At 49.6% G+C, this 11351-nt stretch overlaps 1 protein-coding gene across 1 annotated transcript; it reads right to left on the reverse strand.

The window, feature by feature from the left end:
- Positions 1–79: 79 nt before the first annotated feature.
- Positions 80–4851, reverse strand: LOC110223498 (serine protease 57-like). The gene is given in 6 exon segments (XM_021009078.2): positions 80–463; positions 1075–1338; positions 1609–1753; positions 2239–2314; positions 2317–2391; positions 4701–4851. Coding segments are annotated over 6 exon segments (780 nt in total). The 5' UTR covers positions 4768–4851; the 3' UTR covers positions 80–310.
- Between the last annotated feature and the right edge of the window lie 6500 nt (positions 4852–11351).

Genomic DNA, 11351 nt, shown 5'->3' on the forward strand with positions numbered 1-11351 from the left:
AGCCTTTCCTGGCCTCTCTCCTCAGGCTTTGGTAAGGGTAGGTGACCATATTGAGCTATACTGATTGGAGGAAGAAGGATGAGGTTGGGAAAGAGCCTTTATTCAAAATTAAATTCCTCTTGTAAAACAAGAAAACCCAGTCAAGTCCCCACTACTGGTCCAGCTCAGTGGACCAGTCAGAGGAAGGTCCCTTCCTCTCTCTTGGACTAGGTTTTCCCCGTTTGAGATTGCAGGGGGAAGAGGCTGGATCAGGTGGACCCTCAGGGCCCCAAAGTCCTGACTTGGTGTGTACTGGACGCTGCCAGTGAGATCAATAATGCTGCAACACGTCATAGATCCAGCCCACAAAGGTGGAGACACGAGCATAGACATCAGGGTAGCGTGGATCCCCACAGATTCTGGAGGAGAAGGACACCACACCTCGAAGCCTCCCATGGCAGATGAGTGGTCCCCCGGAGTCCCCCTGCCAAGCAAGAGGGGACAGTATGAGGGCAGAATAAGGTTAAGTAAATATTGAGAGACTATGGGGGGGTGGAGAGAGGAGAGAAAGAGAGAGAGAGAGAGAGAGAGAGAGAGAGAGAGAGAGAGAGAGAGAGAGAGAGAGAGAGAGAGAGAGAGAGAGAAGAGGAGAGAGAGGAGGGAGAGGAGAGGAGAGAGAGAGGAGAGAGAGGAGAGGAGAGGAGAGGAGAGGAGAGGAGAGGAGAGGAGAGGAGAGAGGAGAGGAGAGGAGAGGAGAGGAGAGGAGAGGAGAGGAGAGGAGAGGAGAGGAGAGGAGAGGAGAGGAGAGAGAGAGAGAGAGGAGGGAAGAGGGAGAGAGAGAGAGAGAGACAGAGACAGAGACAGAGAGAGAGACAGAGAGAGAGAGACAGAGAGAGAGAGAGAGAGGAGAGAGAGAAACACATACACAGAGAGATGGGGCCTGAGAGACAGACACAGAAGGGTGAGCTTTTGAAAGGCGGAGAAACTGGGACCCAGACAAAGGAAGGAACTTGCCCGAGGTTGCTCTCCATAAGTGAGGGGGGGCTAGAACACCATCCTCCTGCCTCCCATCTTCCCATTGCTCAGAAGCCTCACCCCACATACGCCCCGTAGCTGGCTTTTCTTGGGGCCAGAGGCGCAGACCATGTCCTGGTTGATGTTTCCCCTCCAGGAGCTGTTGCAGGCCTGCCGGGCCTGCACCACTACAGATGTCTCCATGAGTACAGTCGTGGGATCATCCCGACCCGGGATGTCCCCCCAGCCGCATACTAAGCACCGAGTCCCTGGGCGAACCAATGTATTCCACCCAGGAAGGCTGATTGGCCTCACTGAGCGTGTCACCAGTGCACTGCCATTGAGCTGCAGGGGACATGGGACAGGGATAGAGAAGAGGGACAGAGATAGGTTTAGGGACAGTAACAGAAAAAGAGGAAGGGGTAATAAGACACAAAAACAAAGACAAGGAAAGATTCAGAGACTTGTTACAAAATTCTGGGACTCCACTGTACTCTCCCCTTCCCCAAAGGCCCTGGGAGCAGGGGCCAAGCCCTCCCTCTCTCCTGCTCCCCAGGCCTCAGACTGCCTCACTGGCTTCAAAGAGCTGGGTAGTTCTGGGTTTCCAGGGCTCACCTTGAGCAGCTGTAGGTCGTTGGTGTCAGCCTGGGCATCATAGAGTGGATAAGGGACAGCCCGAAGGATCCCAAATATCTGCTGGGTTGACTCTGGAGTAATCAGTGAGTGGGCACCCAGGACTATCTGGAAGGCAGCTGGGTCCCTACAACCCCAGGGAGGGAAGGAGAGATGTTAGGTTCTAGGGGATGGGGGATCCTTCCTCTACTCCCTCTCCAGTGGTCTCAGTATTCCACCCCCTACCCTGGGACCTCTCCTGCTGCATACCCCCACAGGACTGCCAGTTAGCAGCTGGGAAAACTGAAACCCTCCAAAGCAAGGCATCTAGCCAAGATCGCAGAGTGAGTCTGAAGGAAAAGAACCTCGGTCTCCTGCATCCTAGCCAGGGCTTCTTTCCATCCTGCATTTCCTTTCCCTTTCTCCTTTTTGTATTTGATGGAAAGGGAAATCGAGGCCCAGGGACTTGCCCGCGGTCATAGGACTAGAACTCAGTCCCAAACTAGTGTGCACTGTCCTGTGATTTCAGTGGGCACCCTGGGAGAGCTGATGTGGCTGGGGGAGCCCTTGAAGCTGGTACTTCTAGCAGGGTACAGAGGTCAGGAAAGGGGTGGTTCTCGGGGCTGGACTCACTTGGAAACCTCGCAGTGGGCAGCTGTGAGCACCCACTGGGGTCGGATGAGGGACCCCCCGCAGATGTGCTCACCCGGTACTGGATGGAGACTGCAAATGGGTAGGAGTGGGGTGTTGCTTCTCGACCCCCCACAATTCGGCCTTGGTGAGTCCCTGGGGACAGAGACAAGTGTCTGAGCCTGCTTCATCGAGTTCCACATCCCAGATCTGGGGGATATACTGTCTCCAGAAGGTACTTTCATTCCTAGGGCACTCCTGAGTGCAGTCAATATTATCACAGGGTCCTGTCAAGGGGTTCTGGGTAGGTGGATCACCAGTGGTGGAAACTGTCAAGGCTGATTGGAATGGGGAGCCCGAGGCCAGGGCCACCACCTTCCAAAGTAATCTAGCCTTCAACATCTCAAGAAATCAGGCTGAAATCAGGCCCCACTGTTTTCTCAGACCCAGGGGCAGGGATGGAAACAGTGACAGACAGGAAGACACTGCTCAAGAAATGTCAATGGTTTCCTATTGCTTCTAAGATAAAAGACAAACTCGTCTCTGGGGTTGACAATCTGACTCCAACCCGTCTTTCTAGACTGAAGCCACATCATTTCCCATGCCTACATTCCATCTTGTGTCTCTGCCTCGGCTGTCTCTCAGTGTCTACCTGCGCTTCACACAAGGGCACTGTTCCCTCTTGCCTGGGCGGGCACTCCCTGGACACTCTGCCTGGAAGAGCCTCCCTCTTCACCTCCCTTCGGTGGGATTCATATGACTCGTAGGGGAAACCTTTTCTGATCTCACCCGTTGTTAATGCTCTCTCAGATGCCATAAACTACTTTGTATTCACTCTATAGATATTCATTTTATCTATGTACATGTCGCTTCCCTCCCTCTCAAATGTGTGCTCTTTGAGGGCAGGGATTGTTTGAGCTTTGTCTAGGTATCTCTAGCACTCAGCACAGTGCCTGGCACGTAGTATGCACTCTATAAATGTTTGTTGAATCACACACACACACACACACACACACACACACACACACACACACACACACCCATGCATTCATGGATATCCACAGATAGAGGACACATTTTAGAGAGAGGACATTAACAAATTGGAATAGGTCCAGAGGAGAACTAGTGTGTAATAAAAATAAAAGAGATAAATTAATTACACCAGAGATAGGAACTGAGGCAGAGGCAGAGGCAAAGATGACTAGGTACTAGGACTGTTGGTCAACAAGCCGTTTATCAAGCACCTACTATGTGCTAGGCACTGACTAAGCAGTAGGGATACAGAAGAAAGGCAAAAGACAATCCCTGGCCTTGAGAAGCTCAGTCTAATGAGGGAGGCAATGTGCAAACAGCTACCTACAAACAAAAGGGCACTTAGGTGGCACGGTGGATACAGTGCTCAGCCTGGAGTTAGGAAGTCCTGATTCAACTCCGACCTCAGACACTTCCTGGCTGTGTGATCCTGGGCAAGTCACTTAACCCTGTTTGCCTCAGTTTCCTCATCTGTAAAATGGAAAACCCCAAATGGAGCCACAAAGAGTAGGACAGGAATGAAACAACTCAGCATCAACAAACAATGTACAAATGAGGTATATACAGGACAAATTGGAGATAATCAACAGGGGGAAGGCCCTGGCTTTAAGGGGGACTTGCAAAAGCTTCCTGAAGGAAGCCAAGGATGCCAGAAAGCAGAGATGAGGAGAGAGAGAAGTCCTGGCATGAGAGAGCCAGTGAAAAATGTCTGGATTGGAACTGAGGCTGGGACAGACATGCCTCATCCCCAGAAAAAAAGGAGCCCGGGAGAGAGAGAGAGAAAGGGGTTAGATCCCTGGGAAGAGGAAGCTTGGCTTGGGCTAGTGTTTGGTGGTGGGTGGAAGGGAAGAATTGTCTCTAAGAGCCTGAGGGGTGGCTGGTCCCCACAAGCCTATCCAACCCCTGAGCTCTAAAGGGCTTAAGCCCTGGGGAAAGAAGAGAGCCCTCTCTCAAGCACTTCCTCAATTCAACCCAAAAAGCATTCATTCCTTCGGTGATATGCAAAGCATGGTGCTAAAAACCGAAAGGGAAATGGCCTTTGCCGGTTTAGTGAGTGGAGGGCAGGGGAAGGGACGATACGTATTGGAGGTAATTTGTAGGGTGGGAGGGAGAGCCAAGTAAAAAGCTGGCTAAAAGCCAGTAAAAGATGGGATGTTGTTCACGGAATTGCAATTAGCCAATAGGAACTCTTCTTTCCCCCTTTTTCCTTATATCTGATAAGCCTCCTAGTTGAGCCTCTCTCCCTCTCCAGATGGAGAAACTGAGGCCCAGAGAGAAGGGACTTGGTCAGGGTCACATGGTGATTCAAGCGCAGAGTTGAGGCCAGTGCCTCCATCTCTTGGCTTTTCATCTATCCACCCCCCTGATATCTGGGAGCTGCGTCCCCCTAGGACAGGGGCTAGGGGTACTTTGGGGCAGGGGAAGTCCATTACCTGAGGAGGTCAGCTGGCCCAGGGTTGCCACCCAAGACAGGAGCATGGAGATCCCAGGGAACTTCATGCTGCTTCCCAGGGTCCTTGCTGATGCCTTGGTGTAGGACTGGGCCAGGGAAGGCTCCAGTTAAGTAATGTGTGTCGGGCAGGAAGCAGGGGTTGGGGGACAGTTATTGGGGGGGGGGAGAAGGAGTCTGTCCATGCCATCTCTCTGGCCTAGGCTCCTTCCTGATCTCCCTTCTCCACTTCTTCCCTCTCTCTGGTTTGGCTTGTGAAATGTGGGGTATGTCATCACCTCCCAACGGCCCCCCAGGGGCTGCCAAAGGGGTCTGGAACCAGACAGCACCCAGAGCCCCTAAAAACTTGCTTCAGTTCTCAGAGCTCCTTAAGACTTAATTCAATGGCCTAAGCACCCTTGAATCTGGGTTAGTGACCAGGGACTCCCAAACACCCATCTCAGGCTCAGAGTTCTGTGTGACCCACTAAAATATCCACAGTCCCCTGGGGTCCTTCCTAGCACCCAGAGCATTCCCAAGGATCCAACTGGAAGTTGTCTGGAGTCCCTTACTGTACACCAGTTCTAGGAACGTCCCAGAACCTACCCTAGACTCTGGAATCTGCCCAGTTCCCAGAATCCCCCAGGACTCTCCCCAATGCCCAGAACTCCCTAGTTTCCACCTCAGTCCTGGGAACATCCCATAAACTATGCCAGTCCCTAGAGTTCCTTAGTGTCAACTTCAGTATTACTATTCTCCCTTCAAGTTCTATCTCAATCTACAGCCCCCTGGGACCCACCTATGTCAATGCCCAGAGTCCCCCAGGACCCTCCTAATGCTTGAAGCTCCTCATAATCTAACTCAGCCTCAGAGCCTCTTGGGAACCTATCCACCAGAGTGTCCAGAGCACTCCTTGATCAGCCCCAGCATCTGACGTTCCTTGGAATGTTTCTTGATGCCTGGAGTCCAGAACTCCAGAAAGTGACCCAGAGCCCAAAAGACCTGCTTCAGTGCCAAGACCTTAATCTAGCACCAGGAGACCCCTAGAACTTAACTCATTGAAAAAAATACTGCACCCTTTCTGGACCTCAGTTTCCCCATCTGGAAAATGGGGAAAACCTCCCAGTTCTGTTTCCTTAATCTCCTAGAACCCACTGCAATGTCTGGAGCTCTAAAGGAGCCTCCCTCTTCAGTGTCCAGAGCTGACTCAGTGCCCTTCCTCTCCCAGAAGAGACTGCAGTTCTCAAAATCCCTCCAGGCCCCATGTCAGAGTCTAGAGTTCCCTGGGCCTCTCTACAGAGCCTAGAGCCCAATAGGATGTGCTTCAGTGCCCAGCCACTGCCCAGAATCTCCCATGGGAGCTTTGGGCATGGAGGAGTCACTTGGGCCTGAGAATAATGAGACAAGTTCCAGTTCTAGGTCTGACCCTAAATCGCTGTGTTTCCTTAAGCAAGTCCCTTCCCTTCTCTGGTGATGCTTCCCCCTCTGCAAAATTCCTTCCAAATCTGAGAGAAGCTGTCTAACCCAACAGTATACTGTTCTTCATTGACTGTGCTTGAGACTCTTGCTGACAGCTTGTGATTCGGGGGCAGCTAAGTGGCGCAGTGGATAGAGCACCGGCACTGAAGTCAGGAGGACCTGAGTTCAAATCTGGCCTCAGACTAAACACTTGACACTTACTAGCCGTGTGACCCTGGGCAAGTCAATTAGCCCTAAGTGCCTAAAAAAAAAAAACCCAACAAAAACAAACCCTGCTGGATGTGGGCAGCTAGGTGGTGCAGTGGATAGAGCACTGGCCCTGGATTCAGAAGGACCCGAGTTCAAATCGGGCCTCAGACACATAATACTTACTAGCTGTGTGACCCTGGGCAAGTCACTTAACCCCATTGCCTAGCAAAAACGAACAAAAAAACCCTGACAGCTTGTGATTCCAAGATGGAAAATGATATTTTAATTCAATGAAAATCTTGTCGAACTCTGTCATAGGGCCTGGGTTTGAATCCCATTCCCATAATATCTGTATAGCCTAAAGTAGCCATCAAGGCAGCCAGGTGGCTCAGTGGATAGGGTGTCAGGAGTCAGGAAGACCTGAGTTCAAATCCAACCTCAGAAACTTCCTAGCAGTGTCCTCTTGGGCAAGTTACTTAAAGGAAATGTCAAACAACCCCAGTATCTTTGTGAAAAACAAAACCCCATGGACAAAGGTCCATGGGGTCATGATTGAACAACGACAATCTTAGGGTGGGTCACTTCACTTTTTTTTTCATTAATTTATTTTGATTTATCAACAATCACTTCCATCACTTCACTTTTCTGTGTCTCAGATTTCCCATCTTTAAAATGAAGGGGTTGGCCCCTCATTTTAAGGGGTCCTCTTCAGCTAAGTCTGTGATACTACGACCTTTATTGCTGTGCTAATGGCCCCTTCTCCTGGGAGTCGGCATCCCCACCTGTTCCACCTACCAGTGGCTTTTAGGCAGGGTATTTCAGGGAGGAGAGGAGGAAGTTTGGGGATTGCCCCAAATCCAAGTCCTGAGGATGGAAATCCTTGGGAAAGAAGCGCACGGTCCCTATTTCCTCTGCCTTTCAACATTCTAGAAACACCAGCCACAGCCATGGCTAGGGCCCCAACATCCTTAGGTTAAAATACAGGTTATTCATCCTGGCATTCGATGCCTTCACAAGCTGGGTCAGGCCAATGCATAGAAGAACTCTGGTCTAGGAGTCAGGAGACCTAAGTTCTAGTCCCAGCTCTGCCCTGGCTCACTGTCTGACCATGCACCTTTCTGGTCCTCAGTTTCTTCATCTGTGTCATCTTCATCTTCAGCGACTCGCAGTTTAAAAATCGCTGAATTTATTCTATATCATCAAAATGGCAGAAAGCAGGGTTGATTGGTGGACTAGATGAGTTCTAGGGTCCTTTCCAAAAAGGGTAAAGGGCAGAGAGGAGAAAGGCCAGGTTTTGGCTGGTCGAAGAAGTTTCTAAGAAACTGATTGGTGCAATCCCCTTCCTTTCCTTCCCCTTCAGGAGGCCTCTTGGATTTCCTGAATTGGTCCGTTAGAGGAAGCAGCTGGCCGCCCCGCCGTTGGGGAAATGGGGAAATGGTGGGATCTCAGGATCTCGAGCTCATTGCACTAGCAGAGACCACAGCAGAAGCAAGGGGGTTTACCCCATCGACCCTGCGGCACAGTGGAAGGAGTGCTGGGCTTGGAATCTGCAAGCTCTGGATTCAAATTCCACTTCTGACCCCTGCTTATTCAACTATGGGTTTAACTTTTTCTGAGATCGTTTCTTCATTTGCAAAATGGGAGAACATCACCTGTGGTCCCTACCTCCCAAGGTTGTGAGGCTCAAAGGTGATCGTGTGTAGGAAGTGTTTTGTAAACTTCAGGGAGTCATAGAAACATCACTCAAGTGGGGAGAAATCTTACTTAGAGATCAAGAGATCTGAGATTTAGGGATGGCAGAAATATAGACTGAGAGAGGGAAGAAATCGTAGATATCATTGGAGCATAGATTTAGAGATTAAAAAAAATCTTAGTGTTAGATGATAGGACCGTGGATTTGGAGACGGGAGCGACATTGGGGCCACCTAGCTCCTCTCATTTTCCCAGAGGAGGAAATTAAAGGCTCCCTAGAGGTTAAATGGCTTGCCCAAAGTGTAAGCAACAGGTGGCACCATTGTGCATAGAACAGCGGGCCTGGAGTCAGGAAGACTCATCTTCCTGAGTTAGAATCTGGCCTCAAACACTTATTAGCTGTGTGACCCTGGGCAAGTTATTTAACCCTGTTTTCCTCAGTTTCCTCATCTGTCAAATGAGCTGGAGAGGGAAATGGCAAGCCATTCCAAGTATCTTTGCCAAGAAAACCCCAAATGAGATAATGAAGAGTCGGACATGACTGAAAAATGACTGAAATTTGAAACCAGGTGGTCAGACTCCCAAAACAGCCTTCTTTTTAATGTGTTAAACTGAAGTGGAGGGCTAGAGATGGGAAGGACATGCCCTGAATTTCTCTGTAGCCCCAGAGATACTATTTCCCTTGTCCCTGCGGTTTTCGAGTCTGCCAGCTACTCCTCCTGGACTCTCTTAAGAAGGAAGGAAGGTTTGAAGGTCCTTGGAGAAGGAGGAGGAGGAAGAAGAAGAAGAAGAGGAGGAGGAGGAGGAAGAAGAAGAGGAGGAGGAGGAAGAAGAAGAAGAAGAGGAGGAGGAGGAAGAAGAAGAAGAAGAGGAGGAGGAGGAGGAAGAAGAAGAAGAAGAGGAGAAGGAGGAAGAAGAAGAGGAGGAGGAGGAGAAGAAGAAGAAGAAGAGGGGAGGAGGAGAAGAAGAAGAGAAGAAGAGGAGGAAGAAGAAGAAGAAGAGGAGGAGAAGGAGGAAAAAGAAGAGGAGGAGGAGAAGGAGAAAGAAGAAGAAGAGGAGGAGAAGAAGGAGGAGGAGGAGATCCTTAGAAGTCATTCTAATCTCATTAATTAGGTCCAGGGAAGAAGTGGAAGATACAACTGGTCCCAATCAAAACTCACCTGTCCTGTGCCTCCTTTCAGAGCCCTAGGCAAGGAATCAGGAAATGGAATTTAATCCCCACCTGCCACTGACTTGCTAGGTCACGTTGGACAAGTCTCCTTCCCTATAAAATGAGAGGAGTGGGCTAGCTGGTCACTAAGGTCCCTTCCAGCTCTAGACCTGCGTTCCTATGTTCATCTTTTTCCTCCTCTGTTCCTCAGTTTCCCCACTTGTGAAATGGCCCAGTGTGGTGGAAACGCAGCTAGGTTCTATACTCTCCTCCAATTCTGATGTTTTGAGGTTAAGGGTGCTTCTAGAAACAATACCCTACCCCAAAGGAAGTGGTCTACCCCCCACCCCCCTGCACTGCAGGGGAGACAGAGGAGGAAACAAGCCTCCTTCCTGTTTCCAGAGGAAGACAGATGGTTAAGGCTGTTTGGAGTTTGGAATCGGGAGAACTCTCTGGAGACTGGGGCAGTCAGGAAAGGCCTCCAGGAGATTAAGACTTGGGCAGGAACTTGAAAGATGGAAGGAGATAAAAAAGGAAAGATCTGGGACTGGAAGGGGAGACTAACCCCACCTGGGGCTTTTGTCAAAATAGTAACACATTTCTATGGTCCTTTAAAGCCTGTGAAATATTTAAACTTTCCCTGGAGGAGGAAGTGGTGGAGGGCAAGGAAGACTTGAGCTAGGATTCAGAATAACACAACAGGGTAACAGACTTCAGAGTCACAAGACCTGGGTTCAAATCCTACCTGGGCTACTTTCTACTCAAAAGTCACTTGACCCTTCTGGGCCTCAGTTTTCCTCTCTGTAAAATGAGGGTTGGACTTCACTAGATGATCTATTTCTAAGGTTCTTCCCCATTCCAAAAGGATTGATTGAATATCTACTAAGTTCCAGGCACAGTGAGGGTTGCTAGAGATACAAAGAAAAGAGAAATCAGTTCCTTTCCTCAAGAAGCTTCCACTGAGGATTGGGGTGGGTGGTAGGTGGGGAGAAACAACAGATAGACCAGTAATGACACACTCAAATAGAAACAGATCCCTAAGGGCCACTTGACTCTGAATTTTGCTGGCTGAGTGTGACACCTCTAAGGTAGATAAATAAGTAAATAAACAGAGAGTAATTTTGATGGGCAGCTAGGGGGTCCAGCCAGGCCTGGAATCAGGAAGACCTGAATTCAAATTTGACCTTAAACACTTACTAGCTGTGTGACCCTGGGCAAGTCACTTAACCCCATTTGCCTCAGTTTCCTCATCTGTAAAATGAACTGGAGAAGGAAATGGCAAACTACTCCAGTATCTTTGCCAAGAAAACCCCAAATGGGGTCTTGAAGAGTCAGACATGACTGAACAACAATTTTGAAGGGAGGAGAGTGTTAGGGGCATGGAGAGCACCAGCAACCAATAGGATGCAAAGAGGCCTGGTGTTGGAGGTAGTAGCCCAAGAGCTGTGAGCTTTCAAAGGAGCTAGACAGAACTGGGGAGGGGGAAGCATGCTTGGCATGGGGGACAGACAGTCTGTACAAAGACATGGAGCCAGAAGATGAACTCTCCCCTTGAGAATAGCAATAATGGGTGATGAGACCAGAACCCCTGAAAGGAAAAGACCATGTCTTTGAAAGCAACCCAGTCCATGAACTTTCCCACATATTCCAGCAGCCCAGCTCACTGGGCACTTGGTCCAACCCAGCCCACCTGGATCACCTAATGAGCTTCCTTGACATTACTTTCACAGTCTTACTTGGCCCACCCCAGACTACTTGCATACACAGGTCCCTTCTTAATCCCAACTAGATCATCTAATTGGCCTACTAATTAATTAATTAATTATTTGTTTATTTATTTATTTAATTCTTTGCACCTGGCCCACCCCAGACTCCTTAAGATCCTTTCACTGTCCGTTTTGTATACAAGCATCAGTCTCTTCCCACATCTGTACCCCCCCCCCATTTAAGTTGCAGGTTCATGAGGAACCCTGGGGGCAACTAGATGGCACAGCGGATAGAGCTCCAGCCTTGGAGTCAGGAGGACCTGAGTTCAAATCCAACTTTCAATACTTAATACTTACTAGCTGTGTGACCCTGGGCAAGTCACTTAACCCTTATTGCCTCACCAAAAAAACAAAACAAAACAAAAAACCTTAACCCCCT

Source organism: Phascolarctos cinereus, unplaced genomic scaffold (genome assembly GCF_003287225.1).
Source record: "Phascolarctos cinereus isolate Bilbo 61053 unplaced genomic scaffold, phaCin_HiC Scaffold_4;HRSCAF=312, whole genome shotgun sequence".
NCBI classification, from domain to species: Eukaryota; Metazoa; Chordata; class Mammalia; order Diprotodontia; family Phascolarctidae; genus Phascolarctos; species Phascolarctos cinereus.